The following is a 22,575-nucleotide window of genomic DNA, read 5'->3' as shown; positions in this document are numbered from 1 at the left end:
AGAGTATCTTTAATATTCTGTTGGTTGCTGTATTGTTATTAATCATAATAGTCATAAAAGCTAATGTTTATGGAAGACCTACTGCATGTGGGATGCCAGGCTAAGCACTTGATGTGCATTATTAATTTAATTTTCTCAACAAACAAGCTTCTGTTATCCCCTTCTTACCAGGTACGAATATGATCCCATTTAACAGATGTGAAAACAGAGGTTTAGAGAGATGAGTTAACTTGCCATAGGTTACACATGAAGCAAATGGTGAGCTCAAGTTCTAACTTAGATGTCTCTGATTCGAAATTAGTTTAGAATCAGTTTTAGCAAATCCAGCAAGATTTATTCCATCTCTGAAAATGCAGGTTGCTTTCCTAGAGACATTTGAAGACTGATTTTGAACTGAATTCAAAAATTGTAAGTTGGTTGATTGAAAATGACCAGGCCATTTCAAGAGAATGTGCTACTCACTGATCCTACCATCAAAGGCCTTACCATTAAGTTGGAGGAGGCAAGTAAGCAAGTTCCATTAAGTGTTACAGATGTCATTGAGAAGGCTTCATGGGCTTCTACCTGGAAGAAACAGCAGCCATTTGTTCTGGGGTTAGAGAGAATTGATGGCAAATAGTCGACATACACATGGATAAATCGGTACACACACTGCCAGCTGTACCACCCTCCGACTACACCCCCTTAACCCAGTTGTTAAAATGACTTCAGATTTTCATTGCTGAATTTGATGTCCCAGATTTTTGACCTCAGGGGGAAAAAAATTTGATGACAGTTAAGTAGATTTTTTTCTGCAGAGATTATGGTTGCATGAATAGATTTAACTACGATTCCATTATAGTCTTTGTTTTCACTGGAAATGATTTTTGAGTGAGAGCAAGTGATGAAGTTACATCCCAGAAGACAACATTTTCCAAAAGCAGATGAAACTAAGTTAAAGTGAGTAATCATGAAAGCCAGGCAGTGTGCTCCTTCTGGCAAAATCTGCAGTTTTCAACACAGTTGCCCTTACTATTAATTGTATGCTTGGTTATGTTCTACATTAAAGCCTATAAGAACGTGGACTTGATACACTTTAAATCCTGTGCCCACCTACAAACAGCATTTCTTTGGCTGGGGCTAAACCCTGACACGGTAGTTTGACTCTCCTTGAGCAGTGTCCCAAAGATTGCTGATGAACAGCAGAGATCTTGGCTTGGAGAACCTTTGACTAATGGAAATGGTAATTCAGCAAATTCTGAACCTTGTAATGAGAAATGCCATAGCTTTGCATGAAAAGTGATTCAATCATATTTTTTCCTGGCTTGAATTTGTCAAGTTCCAAGCTACATATACGATTTAAATATACACCAGATAATATGGTCCATCTGTTTGCTTGAGGTGTCTAGCATAGGGCCTAAAAACTCTTTTGACCAGATAATTTTGATATCCCTTTTGTTTTTCAGTGCTTTATTTTTCATTTAGGGTTATTTCATCCCAAGTAGGCATATCCACTAATTAGTTTTATTTATATCTTAATGCATGTGATTGTTAACTGATTATTTTTCAGTTCAGTGGATCAAAAGTGAACTTCTACCCTCAGAGTATATAGATGCACAGTTTTTGTACCCTGATGTCAGAAAATAGATACAGTTGGTCCCTCGTCCCTCAGTATCCAAGGTTGGGGCTTGGTTCCAGGAACCCCACAAATACCAGAATCTGCAGGTGCTCAAGCCCCTAATATAAAACAGTGTAGTGGGACCTCCCCGGCGGTCCCGTAGTTAAGGCTCTGCCTTCCAATGCACGGGGCGCAGGTTTGATCCCTGGTCAGGGAACTAAGATTCCACATGCCATGCAGTATGGCCAAAAATTAAAAAAACAAACAAACAAGCAAAAATACCAGTGTAGTATTTGCCATATAATCTATGCACATCCTCGCATGTACTTTAAATCATCTCTAGATTACTTATGATACCTAGAGAGGAGAAGATGGTGGAAGAGTAAGACGCGGAGATCACCTTCCTCCCCACAGATACATCAGAAATACTTATGATACCTAATACAATGTAAAGGCTATGTAAATAGTTGCTGGTGCTTGGCAAATTCAAATTATGCTTTTTTGGAACTTTCTGGAATTCTTAATTTGGAATTTGGAGTACTTTTGGTCCACTGTTGGTTGAACCCCTGGATGATGCACAACCCACAGGTACAAAGGGACGATTGTACCATTATCTCTGGGAACTCCTTCTTTCCCCATTTTGGAAGTGTTTGCTGGTTTTTTTTTTTTTTTTTTTTTTTTTTTGGTTTCTTTGGCTTTTCCTTCACCTTAAGGCAGAGGGTAAATATGTGAACCAGTAATCTATGTGAGTAATTTTTTTAAAAAATCATTGCACCTGGGTAAATGATGCAGCAAAATGGTTTCATGATAGACCAGAACGTGTCTTCCGTTAGCATCATGAACAGATAGTTCATCGTGATCTCAGAAAGCCAATTCTGAAAGTAAGAGAAAAAAAGGCACCACGTGTTTGAAACCTCGTTTAACAAAACACATTTCATGTTCCACCCCGCAAATCTAAATTCTTACAATTCATCATTGCAGGATTTGAGCAGGTTGCAAAAACTTGGAGTCTGATTTGGAAAGTAGAATGAGCTCTAAAGAACATTGCTTCATTGAATGGGGACTCCCAAAGCCCCTTGTTTCTAATCCCTGTTTGCTATATTCAGGAATGTTCTTTTTCCCTCCTCAGGAGGGTACTTACTATTTTTATTAATATGAAAAACAGATCTCCCCATGTTTGGGAACTTGAACCTCCACAGTAACTCGATTCCATTAGCTGGAGTCACTTAGATGTTTTAATCCTCTGAAATAAATTGGCGGTATATTTTCATCGTTAAAAAAAGAACACCATGTAGAAATAATATTTGTACAGCAGGCGATTAGGGACTATCATGTAACATACATATATATGTCCCAACAGCCTAAGACCTTTTTCAAAACTCTGCAGCTACACTTTTCTGGTGAAATATATTCAGATGGAATATGGTAGGTTTTTTTCCTTTCCACAATGCAGTTCATGAAATGGCCAGGTAAATACATTACAAATACATTGTATGTGATTGAGGGGCTGATTTGGGATGCAAGTCTGGGTACCTTGGTGCCCTAAAAGTGAGTACCATTCTCTGGGGTTTCATACTCTCTGCTTATTCACTATTTTGGAGTCTCATCAGGCGCCATGGGGTGAGCCATCGCCAGGTGTATTACATGCTGCTTTGTATGGTTATAGTTTATAACTCAGCAGAGCAGAATGTCAACATGAGAAACCAACTGAGAGATTCCTTTTTTTTTTTTTTTTTTTGAGTTATTTTGGCTTCAAGTCTTGCTAACAAGGATAAAAATATTCCATTCACATTTTATGTTTTTACCAGCCAGATCACGCTCGGTAGCCATCTGAATGGTAAAATATAGTAGAAATAGATTTACTTTTGTTTCCGTTCTCTTGGGCATGAACAAGTCCTCACTCTAAAGCCTATTGGCAAAGTAGCTTTAAGCCATTATAATCATCCTTTTAGGCACGTGTGTGTGTGTGTGTGTGTTATTTGGTGTTTTCAAGCATAAAAATAAATTCAGAAAATGTTTCCACCAAGTTTTAGGTTAACCTAAGAATGTTATAGGATATGTAAGTTTCACAGATGCCCAGTCAGAATGTTTAAACTCTTTTCAACATTTTGGAACAATGAGTAGTAGACAGAGTATTCCTTCTTAATTAGAGAAAAGTCTCTTACTATCTCTCTATTTTTTTAATTTTTTTTTTTTAATTGCAAGATGTTCAAAGTTCCTTTCAAAAGTGCAAAAAAACCTTAGGGGATTTCCTCACCAATACTAAGAGGATTCTGAGTCTGTTTCTGAAGGAAGCAGGCCTTTTTGTCTAGCTCTGTGCCATTTTCAGACAGGAGTTAATTGTCAAATTTATTTTTCTTATCCCCTCAGGCACCACCAAGTCTGAAGATCGTGCTGCTTTGCTGAAGAAATTCAACGAACCTGGGTCCCAGTATTTCATTTTCTTGCTGAGCACAAGAGCTGGAGGCCTGGGCTTAAATCTCCAGGCAGCTGATACCGTGGTCATCTTTGACAGCGACTGGAATCCCCATCAGGTGTGCATGTCTCTGACTTGGGGGCCCAGGCCTCCCTTCTGGAGAGGAACTGAAAGACTAGCAGTTCCCTCCCTCATACACATTTATGGGGCAGAGCACGTTTCTAAACGAGTGGGCCATTTCCTCAAAGGGAAAATAGCCCAGCACATTATTATGGCTGTTTCCTTATCTCCCTTGGAACATAGATATTGAGATCTCTTACACACGCCTTTGGTGTACCTTGGAAGAGTTCAAGTTTGGGGGACAAAGACTCAAGTTTCTGCCTAGTTTTAAACCACCACCCCCCACCCCCCTACCCCATCTCCTGGGATTGCCGCTGAGCAAAGCATATTTGGTTAAGGATAAATCAAAAATGTTCCAAGATAAAAACGACAAAAAACAGCTAACATTTATCGGATCCTCACTCTATGCCAGCCTCTTTTTGGTCATTGCTTCATTCAGTTTTCACAGCATCCCTGTGAGTTTGTTAATATTACTCTTTGCATCTTTACAGTCAAGGAAAATGAGTCCCAGGAAGCTTTATGTAACTTCCCCAAGGTCAAACGATTTGTATATATTAGGTAGTCTTTTTTTTTTTTTTTTTTTTTAATTTTTTATTTATTATTTATTTATTATTTTTATTTTTGGCTGTGTTGGGTCTTTGTTTCTGTGCGAGGGCTTTCTCCCGTTGCGGCAAGCGGGGGCCACTCTTCATCGCGGTGCGCGGGCCTCTCACTATCGCGGCCTCTCTTGTTGCGGAGCAGAGGCTCCAGACGCTCAGGCTCAGTAGTTGTGGCTCACGGGCCCAGTTGCTCCGCGGCATGTGGGATCTTCCCAGACCAGGGCTCGAACCAGTGTCCCCTGCATTGGCAGGCAAATTCTCAACCACTGCGCCACCAGGGAAGCCCCTAGGTAGTCTTTTATTCTGTGTGTTTTATTTAAAATCATCACCAAAAAATATTCTATTCTGTACACCTGAAACGTTGTAAATACTTCAGTTTTTAAAAATGCCTAGAAAAAAATATGCTGTGGAGCATCTACTACTAAGTCCTCTTAGGCGGGTAAGTTTAAGAGTTTATCCTTTTAAAGGAGTACTTTGATTATTAAAAAACAAACAAACAAACAAATAGAATAAGCCCCTTGTGGCACAGTTTCCTTACATTAGTCTGGGAGGTAGTACTACACCTGCCTGTAAGGTATTGGGTGGAATGATATTCGTGAGGATGAGATTCACATTGGAACAAATGTGGATTCAAAATAGTAAAAAGGAGAACTGCAGCTCTCACATAGGAAGGTGAATTCTACATCAGCTTAACCTGGGCTCCTCCCTGTACGTTGGTCTCCTCGACTGTAAATATGCAGAATCATACCGTCTCACTAGGTTGTTGTGAAGATTGGATGGAAGAGGCTTACAGAAGTTGTTTTTGGCAGGAAGTGGGATTCAGGGGTACATTAGAATTATGAGGGAGCTTTTAAAGCACAGCCATGCCTGCTTCTCATTCCCTGTCACCCTGCCCTTAATTTTGTAGGGTCTTCTCACGTCTATAGGCTGTGTAGACCTTTCTATACACAAGGTCCCAGGAGATTCAGATGCAGGTTTTCTCACATAGCTGGGGAGCCCTGATTTAAAGAATAAAGTGGTGGTTCCAAACCTTTGGGTGTCCACCAGCAGTGACCACTGCATGTGCAACCAGTCATTCTCTCTAGGCGAAGACATTAAAGTCGAGTTCCTATTGAAATGTTCTGACCTTGAAAAGGGTTGCAGGCGACCAGCATAAAGTATACCAGTCTGCAGGAAATATTTTTACATACCTTATATATTTTTATGTCCCACATTGCATTCCAAAGCCCAGGTAGAATTCATATTCCTATGAGAGACCTGCAGTTTTCCTTTTGCCATGGTGATTCAGTGTCTGTTCCACAAACATTTACTGAGGGGTTGTTATGCCACAGGCCCTGAGCTAGGCTGGGTATCTAGGGGAGGAATGTGTGATTCCCCTCCTCCCGGGAAGCTCAATGAGGTTGGATGTTTAGATTACCCTCCTTGCTGCTGCCTAAATCTTCATTGAGAAACAGTAACCTGTGTATAGGTGAATGGTGAGTTCACTAGATTTTATCTTCTGAGGTAAACATTTCTGTGGTGTCTCAGTTGTTCACCTTCATTGGTACAGTGCTGATGCTAAGAGACCAAGGAAATCGCTGCTTCTGGAAATGCTAGTTTACCATGAGAAAGGATGCTGGGACATCTATGCATCTCTCTGTCTCTCTCTGCTTCCCTGTCTCTGTCTGTCTGTCTGTCTGTCTGTCTCTCTTCCTCTCATACGCATACACTTTTATGACCAGTAGGTGAAAGCAGAACTCTAGAATCAAAGTTAATTACATGCACACCCAACAGTTCAGTTTTCACTGCATGTTACCTAAAATTTAGGCAATAAAACACCGAACCCCACATTTCCTCTGGTCTAACTTGCCATAAATTCCTCACACTGGGCCATATATTTCTGCAGGTATATATATATCTGCCATAGGTGGATTCACTTCCACCTGATATGGTCATCTAGACTGACCAGATTTTTTCATGCCTGTCGCTTAAACATGGCCATTAGTTTGGGCAAATTTTTTTTTTCATTTTTGGAAATAAGTGATCTCAGACTGATAAAAATGAACACTGATTTTTCATTTAAAAGGTAGGAGAACTAACTATTATTAAGCGACGACTCTACCAGATGCCATGAGGCACTTTGCATACCTCATTTCAGGTAATCCTCAAAGTATTTTACACATAAGGAAACCCGTCAGTATTAACTTGCCCAGAAACACAGCCAGGATTCACAGCCATGTCTGTCTGGGTTTAGGTTTGAATCCTGGCTTTGAGCTCTTTCTACCCTGTACTCCTGCATAAATGTTGCCCCCAAGTAAAAGTTGTAGGGTTCTTTTTACCATCTTGGCTTCAGCATGCGTTGAAAATTTCTTTTTCTGTAATTATTCTTTATTATGTTGAATCAAAATTAACGCACATGGATGAAATAGGGTTTATTTGACATAGGTTGACAGATTGAAGATACAGGCCTTAAAGTTGCTAACTGGAGGTCACTGCTAAAGTCAAAGATAGAACATATGAATGTAGAATTAGCACTAAAACCCCTCGGGATGATCAGGACTCTCATTCCCAAACTGTTAGGAGAAACATGGGTTGGCTCTTTATTTTCTTCATTTTAACCCATGAAGCTGGAGCTGTGTCGTTATCACAGAATGGTCAACCACACAGTTACTTTGGAGGCCCTTTTCTCAGGCTGTGTTCTTGTCTTCAGCTATAATCATACCTAAATCAGTATGATGGGCTTTCAGACCACTGAGACCTCAGAATGGGTGAATAATCCATTCAATGATTACAACGCTTCTTTCTTTGTCGTAATACCTCCCCCCTATTTTTGGCTTAAGGGCCCACAGGCTTACCTTGCGTAAACTTCTTCAGCCTAGAAATAGTCATTTTTGCTATTTTTCAAATAGATAGATCATCTTACATTAAGGTTTTTTTGTTTTGTTTTTTGGGTTTGCTTGTTTGTTTGTTTATTTTGGCTGTGTCGGGTCTTAGTTGCGGCCCGCGGGATCCTTTGTTGAGGCATGCGAGATCTTTCGTTGTGGCCCACGGGCTTCACTCTAGTTGTGGCGTGCGGGTTTTCTCCCTCTAGTTGTGGCACGTGGGGTCCAGAGCACGCGGGCTCTGTAGTTTGCTGCACGCAGGCTCTCTCGTTGAGGCGCACGAGTTCAGTAGTTGTGGTGCGTAGGCTTAGTTGCCCCGCGGCACGTGGGATCGTATTTCCCCAACCAGGGGTTGAACCCGCGTCCCCTGCATTGGAAGGCAGATTCTTTACCACTGGACCACCAGGGAAGTCCCTAGATAGATCATCTTAAACATACCAAAAAAACACCACTGCTGCCACCACCACCAAAAAAAACCAAAAAACTAATTGCTGTAAGCACCCAAGGGTTCAAGAGCTTGTTACGCTGTTGGTAGATGGTCCATGCCCTCTACTTCCTCACCCAGCATATTCTGCCGCCACCTGTACCTTAGTGTTTTGTGGGTTATCAGCATCTTCTAGGACAGGGGTCAGCAAACTGCAACCCAGGGCTGAGTCTGGCCCGCAACCTGAGTGTGGACCACCTGCAAGCAAAGAATGGTTCTCACATTTAAAAGTATAAAAATGTAAATTGAAAAACAAAGAAAAACGATTATCAGCCTCTTGGTGAGAACAGTCGCTCAGTGTTTGCTCTTGGCCAAGATAGCCTGGACTGTTTACCACTGGGCCCATTCTGGAAGCAGTGTGTGACCCCTTTTCTAGGAAATAATCAGGAGGTTGATGACACAGAACTTGCCAGTGTGGCCACTGCTCAGCCATTCTGGGGAAGATGTGTGGAGAGAGATGACTGAGCTCAGGGCTCGAAAAGAAAATGAAGTTTAGGGTTTCCACGCCGCCACCCACCCCACCCCCCCTTTGGATGAGTCCCAGCTGTATTCATGGTTCAGCTCTCCCATATTTATAGTCACTTCTTCAAATATCTTCTGAGGAAAAGCTTTTGCCTACTTAGTCATTTAATTGTAAAGGTCCCTGCAGCACAGACAGGTCTCCTGGGCAGACTTCGGCCTGTTGTCTCCTTGTGCTGTCTAGGTGACCAAGAAACTCACCTGGTCAAGACGATGGGCTTACAGCTGTAGCAGGGTATCAGCTCTGTGCAAAAGAGGGTGCCAGGGATGCAGGACACAGGGGACAGACCTTTGCCCTAAAGATGTACACGGGTCTAATGGGGGACACGTGGAAACAGCTAATTAGCATTGGAGAGATCATCACCTGGACCAGAATGAACAAAAATGATGTACCAAGAAGTTTTTATGGCATAGCCTTAAGATTAGGTAACTCTACTTCATAGCTTTATGACAGTTTTTATTTAAAGATTTCATTAAAACCTTATTTTTTTTATTATAAGAGTAGTATACATTCAAAGCAGAAACAAATTGCCAAACCACATGAAAGTAAAATGAAGAAAATTTAATAACACCTATAATCTTTTTTTTTTTTCCCAATTATTAATTTATTTATTTATGGCTGTGTTGGGTCTTTGTTTCTGTGCGAGGGCTTTCTCTAGTTGTGGCAAGCAGGGGCCGCTCTTCATCGCGGTGCGCAGGCCTCTTACTATCGCGGCCTCTCCCGTTGCGGAGCACAGGCTCCAGATGTGTAGGCTCAGTAATTGTGGCTCACGGGCCCAGTTGCTCCGCGGCATGTGGGATCTTCCCAGACCAGGACTCGAACCCGTGTCCCCTGCATTGGCAGGCAGATTCTCAACCACTGCGCCACCAGGGAAGCCCAACACCTATAATCTTAATACCTAAAGATATAAACATTATTAGCTTCTTGGTATTTGTCCTTCCTGCCTTTTCTTGGTATAGATAAATTTATGCACATAAGATCATAACGTACATACTCATATATAACTTGTAGTTTTCACTTATTATAGCTTTATGATGTGTCATTAAGTTTTCTTAATGAGAGTATAATTTTTAATGTACTATGTTGTATATACATAAAGTAAAAAACTGTAATTTATTTAACCAATCTGTTATTATTGAATGTTGACTTAATTCTGCTTTTTTAAAAAACCATTATAAATAATATATAATGCCGAGAGGTGCATCCTTACTGTAAGTCTTTGTGCATATCCATGATTATTCCCGTAGGATACCTTGCCAAGAAGTGAAGTTTCTGAGTCAGGGGCCATACCCAGTTTCAACACTTTTGATATATAGTGCTAAATTTCTATCCCCCCCAAAGTTGTCCACTTTACTACTCCACTAGCAATCCTTTTCATTCCCCAAACTAAAGATTGAGTCTTTGATGGAATTAGTTCCCAGGAAATTTGCTACAAGGGCAATCATTGTATGAACAGTGTGTGTTTATGTGTATAATGTATGTGTGTATAATTCAGCGATGTCTTAAAAATCATCTTTAACGCCTTCCTTTAACCTTGCAACTTAAGGTTAGTTGTAGTTGATATCCAAGTCATAATTCTGACACAAAATTTATTTTTATTTATTTATTTATTTTTTTAGTTAGGGACAAATCTGATGGTGAACCTAGGGACAGATTAAACACACACACACACACACACACACACACACACACACACACACACAAACACATCTTGAGACCTGGATTTCAAAACCTGAGATGTATTTCAGTTAGCTAATTTGAACCCAGTTTCCCTCAACTAGGAATGACCTTGAATTTTCCAAAGAAGGTAGCTTGTATATTTTGAAAATGTAAGCAGAATCTTGCATTAGTAAAGGTGGGTTAAATAATGCTTCCATAGTTCCCTCTTGGGTGGGTGACCTGTCTGCTAGGCTAATCCAGGCACAGTGGCCCTCAAACATGTGGTTTTCTCAAACAGGACCTGCAAGCACAAGACCGCGCTCACCGCATCGGCCAGCAGAACGAGGTCCGCGTGCTGAGACTCTGCACCGTGAATAGTGTGGAGGAAAAGATCCTCGCAGCCGCAAAGTACAAGCTGAATGTGGATCAGAAAGTGATCCAGGCAGGCATGTTTGATCAGAAGTCTTCAAGCCACGAGCGGAGAGCATTCCTGCAAGCCATACTGGAGCACGAAGAGGAAAATGAGGTATCCCAGAAAGCCAAGTCTATGAAATCAGTGATCTTGTGTCTTGCAAGGATTGAGAAGAACCTCTTTGTTCTTTAAAGAATTTCCTGGGCTGGCGTGAATTAAAATGAATGAATTAGCTGCTTTGTTACACCCCAAGCACAAAAAGCCTGTGAAACATCCAAACGAGTGTCTTAAAAGCAGTTGCTAGAGGGACCTGAAGGCTTGGCCATCGAATGCTTTCCTGGTTTCTGCCGGGAGGTGCAGCCTGCATGCTTGATTGTACTGTAAGTGCTGCCCTCTGTAGGGCAGATGCAGAACCGCAGAGAGGCCACTTGCAGGAACAAAATCGCTAGATGAGACAACACAAAGCTGGAAGGGTCCCTCCTTGCCTTTTCTTTCTCCATCCTTCAGAGCCCTTTGTCTCTCTTGCCTTTCGGTCAGGGATCACAGCACTTCAGTATGTTTGTAGGATAAGCCCTCACAGCTGTCTTTAGCTCTTTGAGTCATACTTTTACTGGAAAAGAGTGACCTTAACCTTTACTCCAAATGCTCCTGTAAGAACTGACCAACGGCTGAGAAAATTATTGGCTAAAAAAAAAAATCTCTTTTTACTTGCCAACATTGTTCGGAGAATGCATTGATTATGTTTCTCTCAGGGGATCTTTGGGTAGCTGTATTTTTTTAGATTGCCAGTCTTAGTAATTCTATACTAAATTTTCATCCCCAGATGGATTTGAAATAGATTAAAAGACATAGTTCTTATGTAGTCTAGAAAACTGTACAAAATATCAGTGCCAGTCCTTACCATAAAATTGGCTTGGGATGGACAGATTTGGTTTGGTGTGCCCATGTTCGTAAGTGCAAGAATGGGTTTATCTTACCTATTCATGTGGAATACTATTTTCACTGCGTATATTAGATATACAGTTGACCCTTAAACAACACAGTTTGAACTGTGTGGGTCCACTTTCATGTGGATGCTTTTCTACAGTAAGTACTACAGCACTACATGGGTCCGGAGTTGGTTGACTCCATGGGTACAGAGGAACTGTGGAATCGGGCAGCCGATTTACGATTTACATGTAAGATATACATGGATTAACCCCAGATGGTCAAGTGTCAACTGTAGTTTGATTTTGCCTTAAGTAGGATGTTTTTGAAGTCTTCTATAAATTATAAACCAAATTCTTTCAAAAATCTCATGTCCTTTTTTTTTCTGAAATAAGTGGAAATGTGAAGTAGTTCTTGATATTTAAAGTAATCCTGAAATGAATCTTTTTGCAAATTGAAGAGCACTTTTCTGTTATACCTCTTCACTTGTCAGTCTTATACGTTTGATTAGTTATCTATTAGATTTCACTAAAATGATGAAAAATGCATATGCACATACATTCATACATTCACGCATATTTTTAAAATTTTGATCTCAAATAATTTACCACGTCTGATTCTGGAAGTTGAATATTTGATACAGGTTTGATTCTCAAAATTGAAATATTTGATACAAATTTAGAATCAGATTTTCAGGTGATTTTTTTTGTTGGTGTTTACACACATGGACATTTTAAAAATAAAATACTAGGGTGAGTGATATATACTGTCACAAAGCAGGTGTGGGCAGAGCTGATACTCAGCCAGGAGTCTCCACGATGCTTTTGCTTATTTTGTTTTGTGTAGGCCTTGTGAAAATACTCCCCAACCTGGTTTAGGTGGAGTGTAGGGTTGCCTGGAGCTTTCCAACCTTCCTAAGCCTCAGGGAGATGTTGATCCCTCCCAGTCCTGAGGGCCCTTGCAGGACATTTGGTCCTGTCCAAAGCATCCATAAGACATTTGGTCCATAAGACATTTGGTCCACACCAAAGGGTCCTCGATGTTTGATCCTGTCCAAAACCACTTGTCAGGGACCAAATATACTCATGGATGTTTTGGATGGGACCAAATTTCAAGAATCTTTTGGCGTGAACCAAATGTCTTATGGACATTTTGGACAGGACCGAATGTCTACTTACCTTGCAGGCCTGCAGTGCAATCCGGCGCCGGTTGCTTCTAGCTATGAGCAGCCTGGCTGGGGCCGCACACCCCTTCCAGGCTATCAGTGTGTCAGACAAATGTTATCATTTTCTGGATTGCATGTGTCCTGATGTGGAAATGTTTGGGGACACTGACAGCCTGCAGTCAAGGGCTCTGGTCCTGAATATCAGCGACAGCCATCACCATGGTTGACGGACCATGGAGCACTCGGGCACAAGGAACCCAGGAAGATTTATTGCCCACTTGTTCTCTGTGAAGGCCAGGCCACTGTAGACAGGCTTCTTGCCAGTTTACAAGAGCATCTTTTCATCTTGGGCTTGGGGGAAGCCCAACCCCACACTGTATAGGTGATGAGGGGATAACATGGCCCTAGGAATAGGGTGGGCAAAAGCAGGACATCTTTTCACCAGTGGATACATTAACCGAATTCTTTGTACCTTGAAGTCTCAGCCCACTCCCAGCTAGTCTATTTCTTTGTCAGATGAAATGTAATAATGTGTTTAGACAAATTGCCTTCCATCTAGAGATGAACTAGCATAGAAAGTTTTTCACAAGTAATTATTATCTTGAGTCATCAGTTTTTACTTTATTGAATTGCATTCATTTCTGACACGGTGTGCAAGACATTATCTTGAGAACAGACAGAGTCATCTCATTTAAGCTGCTGTGCCACTCGTACCCTTTCTAGAACAGGTTGCCTTGTTTTGAACGTATGATTTGGGAAATTAGATGTTTGAAGTTCTGGGTTTCCCTTTCATCCCTCTGCTGATACACTGAAACTCCCCATTTGATTTTTAACAAGCTCACTCAACATATGATAAAAATAATTTTGGGCGGTAAGTTGTGTAGTATCTGCCCAACTTTTAGAATCTTTTTTTTTTTAAGTGTGAAAATTATAGCATAACATTTCTAAAAAATTTGAGAACTGTTGGTTTCTGAGGAATTTTCAGAGCCATAAGGTGCGTTGGTCTAACATACTGTAAAATGAAAATGTGAGGCCTTAGGTAGTTGCTTTCTCTACCTCATTTAAATTATTTTCATTAAGAAGAGTTTTGTGGAGGTTTCGTTATTGCTACCTTTTGAGTTGTCGTGACCACAGCTCTAACACTAGCATAACAGTGCCCACCGAAATACATATTAAACATATTTTAAAGGCTATGTATTTGACACACACACACACACACACACACATATATATATATGGTTTTTATGGTCTTGCTCGGTGCCTTGTCACTAAGTTTCACATACTCATGTCCTTTGTAAAGCTTTGAAAATAAGCATTTATGTTGGGGATAAGGTTAACAGAATTTAAAGAATTAATATTAGGCCCTTTCTCATGGGGATTTCCTTATTTAAATCCTACATCTTCTCTGTGAAGGAAATGTCACGCCCAGTTTACAGATGAGGTCACTGAGGCGGGGAGACATTAAGTAACCTGTTCTAAAAGTAAGGGAATCAAGATACACCCCTGCCCCGAGAGAACCAGTATGTCTTAGAGAGTGCACCACCTTTCCTCCCTAAACAGATTTTGCTCTGGGAAGATGGTTTGAATCGCTTGCAAAATAATAATGGCAAGTACTATACCCAGTGACCCTTCTGTTGTCTTTCTGGCTTGAGAAGTGGGGTCCCACTGTTCTGGAGGACTGATTCACCTTACTTATCAGTACCTCAGCCCAGTTGTCTATCCTCTCTCCGGAAGCCTGTTAAATTGTTCTGTTTTGGTCTTAACCCCAGGAAGAAGATGAAGTACCCGACGATGAGACTCTGAACCAAATGATCGCTCGACGAGAGGAGGAATTTGATCTTTTTATGGTAACGTTACAGAAAATCATGAAAACAAATGCCTCATTCCTCTCCCTCCTTTTCTGTTAAACACAAGATGTCTGGGGCCTGTGTGCCCTGGCCAAATTTCATTTGTGAAGCCTGGGCCTTTCCTTCAGTTCAGAGCCTGCAAACTGCCTGGCTTTAGCCTGCAGACATATTTTGTTTGGCCCATGCCATGTTTTTTTTTTTTAAATTTCGAATCTGCTGCCAACGCAGAAAGAATCCTGATTTCTGGCTTCTTGTGAAAATTGAACATGGGCAGTAATACCAGGCCCACATCTCTCTATGGAAGCGTTTGGCTAGGGCTGAGCAGCAGCTGCGTCCTCAGGACAGGCCATGTGGTCTACAGCTTACCACAGACACACCCCCCGCCCCCTTCCAGCTCATTTCTAATCCTGGCCATCATCCTTCAGGAAACCTGCCCTGCTCCTCTAGGTAGAGTTCACAGCTGTTCCCTAGCTGTCTCCTTAGCCATCAAAACAAATATGCTCCCTGGGGGCGCGGCAGGGGGGCGGAGAGCAACTAAAATGACATAGTCCTGCCTCTTCTTCTTGTTGAAGAGAGCCTGCTTAAGCAACCTTCCAGATGTGCATCAAGGTGTAGACTTCACTTAAAGATCAAAACTGGTTGCATTTCACTGGTACAAAGCAGATGCAAAAGAACCTTGACATTTGACCGTTTTAACATCCATGGTTTCAACCTTGACGTTCCAAGATACGTAGTCATCTGCAATTTTGCTGAACCCCGAACTTGATTATGTGTGTGGCCTGCCGCAAGGTCAGTAGGGAAGGGAGCAACCCCCTTGGCTGGTGAGGGAGGCCCTCAGAAGTCATATTTGACTGCGTTCTTAAGGCATTTGCTATAGCTATTTATTTATCTCTGTATGCGCAACACTCAGAACAGTTTCTGGTACATAGTAGTTGCTTAATAGATATTTATTGAATGAATGGTGGCATTTGCAAAATTTCAGGCCTTGTGAGGATGTCAGCATAGGTCAGGATGTATAACGTTGCAAGGCTCCCCCCAGTACCTTCAGTCATTTTGATCTTCCTAACATTTAGCCTGACCGTGGAGTGAGTAAATAAATGTGAACTCTAAGTCTGGTGGTCGAATGCTGCGGAACCCCCAAATCAGAGGCCCCAAATTTGAAGCCCCCAGGTCTCAGACAGGTGATTTGCACGAATGAAGCAAGTGGACAGGGGTGTGTGGCTGGTGGTGAAGGGTGAATGGGAGTTGCTTTGTCTCGGGGGGACAGAGCTGCACGCCCCATGTAGCCAGAAATTCCAAATTTTCAAGAGAAGCTAGAAAGTGAGGTTTTTATATTCAGCCTCCGGATTTCAAAATGTTTGCAACTAAATTCAGTTTTTTATTAGTATTTAACACTTCAAGCCAAATAAAATACGACCCTGGGCCAAATAGGACCCACAGGGTTTGCAATTTCCACCTCTTTAGCCTAGGCAGTCTGAGGAGGGAACCCCAGCTGCATGGAGGCTTTTACGTTATTTTTGTGGTTTTGTGACTTTTGGGAACAATGATTGTGCACACACACAGTGATTCAAGATAAAGGACATTTAATTCTTTCTCTGGAAACTTTCAGGTAGCCATGGGAATAAGTCCTACCCTGGGATGTGCACTTTTCTCCCCCTCCTAAATGAACCATCCTACCCAGCTAAGGCCATTTTGAAGAGAAATGACAGAAAAACGACTTTACCAGCATGTTCAACATAGGGTGTTCATAAAACCTAAATTTCTTAACTCATACTGCCGATCACCACCTTTATAGATGATTCTCCGTTTGGGGAGATTAGCGATACACGTAGGAAATAGACATCTTTTCTCTCTTTGAGGAACTTATTAAAATGTAGATTACTAGGGAACGCCGAGGCAAGAGGCCCTCAGCTTCCTTGGCTGATCACTGATTGGCAGTAATTCAGCACTGCTGTAGCCTCAGATACTCTTGAGGCCCTTGGAGAGGATAAGCTGTCTGCCATTATACAAATTAGATTAGGCCCAGAGATGGAGATTTCCATCAGCAGTCCTGAAATAAGAGAAAAAGAGTACTTCTCTTTTCTGCCTTTCCGGCTGGGTATTTGTAGAAATTGAAAGCCTCAGGGAAAAAAATTGGATGTCTGGCCAAGGCACAGCCTTCTTTTAATTTGGGAATATCAGCCTTGGAACAGGTGAACCTGGTTAGGGAATACTTCTCTGTAGGCGTTTTGATTTTGTGAATGTTGTGCTTGTTTCTTAAAGGTTGGCTTCTCATTTTTGGATAATACAGATTTTCAGTTCGCTTTGGTTTGGTTTGCTTTGTGTTGGTTTTCTAAAATCTTCTAATCAGCCGGCTGCCTTTGGCCAATTCACTATTCATTAGCACCTCCACCAGGGGGCAGGAAATCAAATTGAATCCTTGCCAGTTCACTCAGATTAAAAACTGTAGTGAGAAACAAGAATGGAATGTGAGCCAGATTTGGAGTTCGAATATTTAAACTCTTTATCCACTGTTAAAAAAACAAAAAGTTAGCTCCCTATATAAAATTAATACAGACGTATTATTTGATTTTATATCATAGGCACTGTAGTTAAATAACACACATTAAGCAGATAGTCTCTTTAAAATAAAACCTTTCTTTCGAACACTTTTCTTGTTTCTCCTTCTAAAAAATGTGACTTCAGAAAGTTATCTCTTATACTGATTACCTATGAATTCTACCTAAAAGAGATCTTTGACAGGTCAAGATACATATCTGAGACATTTTGCTAACATACAAACATGAAGCTTTCAAGCTGCTCTGCTCCCTACAAAGGCAACAAGTACTTTTAAAAGTAATTGTACTTGTTAGCATAAGGTTATTGGGTCTTAAGACAAACATATTCATGTAGTATCTGAATAATTAATTAGGCTTAGTTGAATATCAACATCAAATTTTGTACTGGTCTTCTGCAAGCAGAAATCTCTGGGAAGAGATCCAATCATGAGAACTTTAAGCTTATTAAAAATTGCACCAAAAAAATTTTTTGGGTCTTTCCTAAAAGAAAAAACAAAAAGCAAGTGCAATTTATTTTCTTTTGTATTAGAAGAGATTTATTTTCTCAATTGTGGACTAATGCATGGCGTAAGTCATTTTACGAGTCCTCGGTATAGGAAATGGTAATCGTATAACCAAAATATGGAAGTGGCAATATTTTGTCATCTCTGTGTAGTGCCGTAACAAAAAAATGATTTTTCTTGATAGCTATCTAATAACTATTAGGAGATTACCTTGAGAAGCCCCTGTTTAGATTGTGCTGTTAACAAGGCATCCTTTGTGTGCTAATTACGAAGGTTTGGTGGATCCCATTTCTGAATCCAGAGCATTAGAAGGCAGGATTAAGAGCAGCCTCTCCAGCTAACTATAGCATATGACAGAACAGAACGGCCACATTTATCTACCAATAGGACTCCACCATGCTCCAAGCCTACCCCATCTTGGGAATACAATGATTTCCAAAAATGTTGAAGCATAGTTTAAGGAACTTTGAACTTTAAATAGATTCTAGAGGTCGAATTTGGATTTAAATAGAAATTTCATTTACATTTTGTTACCACTCTCAGCTCTTAAGAAAAAATTAATATTGAATCCCTGTTTCAGTACGGTAGAACCGAAGGAAGAAAGAGGGAAAAGGTAAATCATTTAATGGTTAATGGTCTGTTCGCTTGTAGAAATGGTCTAGCCAGTGATATATACATATAACTAATGTATATAACAATTCAGTGGAGGTTTTTTTTTTTTTAACCATCAAATTGTTTAGTTATAGGTTAAAGGCAAGTATGTGGCACTTAATTTATTTACTAGCGCACTGGATTTTTAAAAAAGAAAGCAGGAGGTGGGGAAATACGCAGTTTGAAGGCTGTTGAAAAGAAGCCATTTCACTTATATCAGTTGAGATGAGATTACCTTTGATGTCTGTCACTCTGTGGCATGATATTTTCATAAGAGCTAAGCTTTTCGAAAGCTAAAGAATTGAGGGACATTCCTCTCCCAGAGCCCAGGTTGCACTAAAAATTCAATGCATTCATGGCCAACTGATTAATAAACCAGTTATGTGCCCACATGTCTGAGTCCAACCGAGGGTGGCTATTTTATAGTGACACGGGGTGGCTGATTTTTTTTTTTCCTGGTTGTTTAATTAAAAGCATGAACCCTATTGAGGTAAAGGAAATTTTCTTAATGAACTTTCTCTTTTATATGCTTGAAGAATACTTCTACGCCAATGCAGCAATGAGTTGTATCACCAGGGCTCATTTTTTTTATTGCAGTATAGTTGATTTACAATGTTCAATCAATTTCTGCTGTAATCATTTTTAAAATACATCCCCAATTTGAATTTTCTCACTATTACTTAAGGGGAAGCTTTTGCACCCGCATAGGCTAAGAAAAGGAATTTTTTAAAGAGTATTTTTTTAAGTGCATAAGTAAATTTCAAAGATGGGTACAGGGGAAGGGAAGAGATTTGGGCCTGAGGGCTGAGCTAGAACAAGTCAGCCAGGATACAGAGGCTCAATGGGAGAAGCTGAAGGGACCCTGCAGCCATAGGAGGTGACTTGTGAAGACTTAGTTGCTGCAGGTCTACACTGTACCGAATCCCCTTTCCCTTTGGTGACACTTCCGTTCCTCCCTCCAGCGCATGGACATGGACCGGCGGAGGGAAGACGCCCGGAACCCAAAACGCAAGCCCCGCTTGATGGAGGAAGATGAGCTGCCCTCCTGGATTATTAAAGATGACGCCGAGGTGGAACGGCTGACGTGTGAAGAGGAGGAGGAGAAGATCTTCGGGAGGGGGTCTCGCCAGCGCCGGGACGTGGACTACAGTGACGCCCTCACAGAGAAGCAGTGGCTGAGGGTAGGTGTGGCTTTCTCGAATTCTTGCTACGTGGAGTGTTGTTGGCTCAGAGAAATCAGGGGCCTGAGGCTGGAACCCTTTGAGAGGGACCAGTTGCCCACAGAAGGGGAAGGGCCTCTGGAACATAGATAAAGTCATTCTGCTCTCACAGTGGAGTCATTCTACATTTCAAGGCAGGGCCTTGGAAGATGATGAAGAATTGTTTTGCAAGAGCAGAACTGGCCTTTGGAAACACAGGGTTATGAGAGCTACGAGACCCACTAATGTTTTATGACCGATTGCCTGGTCATGCCTCACTCTCTCGGAGTTAGAATCAAAATGTGGAAGAGGGCCTTAGAGGACTTTTTAATTGTCCCCCCTCATTTCGTGGTCTTTAATCGGAGTTTCACTTTTGCAAGTCTCGCAGAGAGAGCGTTCAGGACAGTGGCCTCTTCTACCTGCGTTATTTCCTAGACCCAAAGAACATTAGCGCTGGAAGGTGCCTTTGTACTCTCTTGGTTTTACAGACGAAGCAGTTGAGGCCCCAAGAGGTTAGGTGATTCTGCAGGATCACACAGCTGGCTAGAAATAGCAGAATCAGTGAGCACTGATGCACTTGGGGGCTCGATGTCGGCTCAATCTGATCTGACCATCGCCAGCGCAGACTAGGGCCTGGGGCTCGGGTCACTGACACTTGGAAACAGTATTCTGTAGTTTGGGGGTTTTGTTTTCTCTGCTTTGGAAAATGTCAGTTTCTCATTTTGACTGAGGAATGTTATCTCCTGCTGTTTGAGCACAGAAATATCAAAATGCTCCTAGGAGCCACGTGTGTGAGTGCTGAGGCCAGTGTGAATCTTCCCTTTGAAGGTTTAGCTGTAATTTCCGTTATTGGGAGCAGACTTAGTACCAAGATAGACAGAACAATCTGGGATGTGCGCTCCAGGCAGCACCGGTAAATGCGAGCTGGAAATTGTAAGGGTGGTTGGGTGAAAACCAAACAAAATAGAAGCTGGTTTTGTGAGTTGTTCATTTTATTGAAAGGGAATATAGTTCGCAAGCTTTGTAAAACATGGATTTTAGGACCCGGGCTGTAAGTAGGTAGATGGGTCAAAAAGCGATGGGGGAAGTATTTTGAGATTGGATATCAAAGGCGGACAGGTCTTGGCACTCTTTGAGATGTGACTTACTCAGGATGTTGTATGATGAGAGAGGGATGACCTAAATTTCGAAAAGATTGGAGCCTGTGGTATCCTGAAAAGAAAGAGACTAAGAAAGCATTGCTCATATTTATGGTTGAGCAATGGCATATGAAATGTAACTTTTGTGTGACTGTTTTACTGTCGCATCCAAATATTCCAGTGGCCTCAGAATACGGTTTTATGGATTTCTTTTGTTTCACTATTGTGAGGTTGTAGTTGTAAAATTAAGATCCATTCTGTAATGGGAAGGGGTTTACTTTAATATTCATTTATGAGCTTGGGAAAACTCTTTTCCCTCTCTCTTTTATGTAAGCAGTAATTTAAATACCTGGAATATTACAGGAGATGAGACAACAACCTAGGCCAACATTCTAAAGTCAGTCTTTATATATGTATAATCTCCACACACTACAAGCAAAATAATCTCGTTTATTGGGCAAGAAGGTAGCTGAATTTCTCATTTTTTCAATAATCAGTGGCAAATGCTCTTCAAAAAATAACATTATGAATCTTAGGAAGTTTTCAAGATTAGAATACCTCATTTTTTCTCTTTTCATTCAGTTTATATCACTGATGATTAGCACCATGCTAACACACAGTAGAAACTCAATGAATGCTTGTGAAGATGAAATGATAACCTTATAAGAGGAAAGTGGAAAGTTTCTAATTTACTGGTAATGTTAGGATAGTATCTGTGTATCTAGTAGACTTCCTTTTTTTTCTGTGTGGTGTTTCTTCACTGGATTCACATCCTTTTGTCTATAACATGCACATCTAAAAATGGAAAACTAGTTTGTTTTACAAAACTACACCATGAAATTGATGTTCATAGTTTTCACCTTAAGGTGCCTTGCAAGATACCAGGTCACCCAAGAAGGACGAAACTGTTCTCAGTACAGCTTTACTGTAATACATCTTTTGTAATCCAATCTTCCCGGAAAATGTGCATCCATATTTGGTATGAGCTGGTAACTTGCTGTTAACCAGGCCATGCAATTAATGCAGAATGCCTCCTGGCCTAAGCATTCAAACTAGATGCTTGCAGTCATTTGCTTTCTTGTTCACCAGCAGAAATCCTGTTTAATACTAGCCTGTTAAGCTTTTTGTGGTAATAAAATTTTATTCAAGGGTTTCTCATGGGCCTGGATGTGCAGAGATAGTCTCCACCGGCCGATGACTGAACACAGTGGGCGAACCTAGGCAACGCAGCCTTGAAGGGGAAGTTGGCCCGGACTGTTGTGTGAGAAATGCTGTAGCAGGGCTGCAGTAACTCTCCTCTCTCCTGGCAATGTTGTACCAAGCTGGCTTGGTAGAGGCATTGCAGACGCATAGAATCGCAGAGCTGGAGGCAGCTGAACGGAACAGCCCCCCACCCCGTGCTTAGATCACACTCTCTGCAGCACCCCTGCCAAGAGGCTGGCCATCAGTAGAGGAGACACTGCGTTTTGTCTGCATTTTGACCCCTCCATGGTCAGCCCCAGCTGTTAGTTCTTCCTCCCTGTGAACGAATCTCCTTTCCTGGTAGCTGCTCCTCGCTGGTCCTGATCCTATCCCCTTGTCTGTCTTTAGCATCACCTCCCACTGGATAAAACGTTCGAGGACTCATTTGCAGTTCGAATGAACTCCCCTACCCTCCTCTTTCTTTGGAACTTGCCTCATCCTTCAGGCCCCAACTCAATTGCTACCACTTCTGTGATGCCTTCACAAGTAAATACTAATTGCATTTCCCCCGGGCTCTTGAATTTCTTGGCCTGTTCTTCTGTCACGGCTCAAAGCCAACTTCCTAGTGTTCTTGGTAGTTGCCGACATACTTGCTTTCCTGATTCGTTGATATGCTGGATCTTGTTAGGACTTCTGTGTGCAAATAGTCAGTGCCCATCGATTGCCAAATTGAAAT

At 41.4% G+C, this 22,575-nt stretch overlaps 1 protein-coding gene and 1 long non-coding RNA gene across 7 annotated transcripts in view; both read left to right on the top strand.

The window, feature by feature from the left end:
* Positions 1-22,575, top strand: part of SMARCA2 (SWI/SNF related BAF chromatin remodeling complex subunit ATPase 2) — a 176,040-nt gene that overhangs the window by 90,252 nt on the left and 63,213 nt on the right. For all 6 annotated transcript variants that reach the window (XM_082403619.1, XM_082403620.1, XM_082403616.1 and 3 more), the window contains exons 24-27: positions 3,968-4,131; positions 10,555-10,782; positions 14,530-14,607; positions 19,282-19,500. In XM_082403619.1, the coding sequence (XP_082259745.1) occupies positions 3,968-4,131; positions 10,555-10,782; positions 14,530-14,607; positions 19,282-19,500 (689 nt within the window). The remainder of the gene's footprint in view (positions 1-3,967; positions 4,132-10,554; positions 10,783-14,529; positions 14,608-19,281; positions 19,501-22,575) is intronic.
* LOC309634113 lies at positions 4,141-10,309 on the top strand. The gene is made up of 2 exons (XR_014247864.1): positions 4,141-4,691; positions 5,023-10,309. It is a non-coding gene; the product is annotated as an uncharacterized lncRNA (long non-coding RNA).

Source organism: Balaenoptera borealis, assembly GCF_965194805.1.
Source record: "Balaenoptera borealis genome assembly, chromosome: 8".
NCBI classification, from domain to species: domain Eukaryota; kingdom Metazoa; phylum Chordata; class Mammalia; order Artiodactyla; family Balaenopteridae; genus Balaenoptera; species Balaenoptera borealis.
Note: the sequence above shows the minus strand (reverse complement) of the source record. Positions and strands in the feature narration are given on the sequence as shown.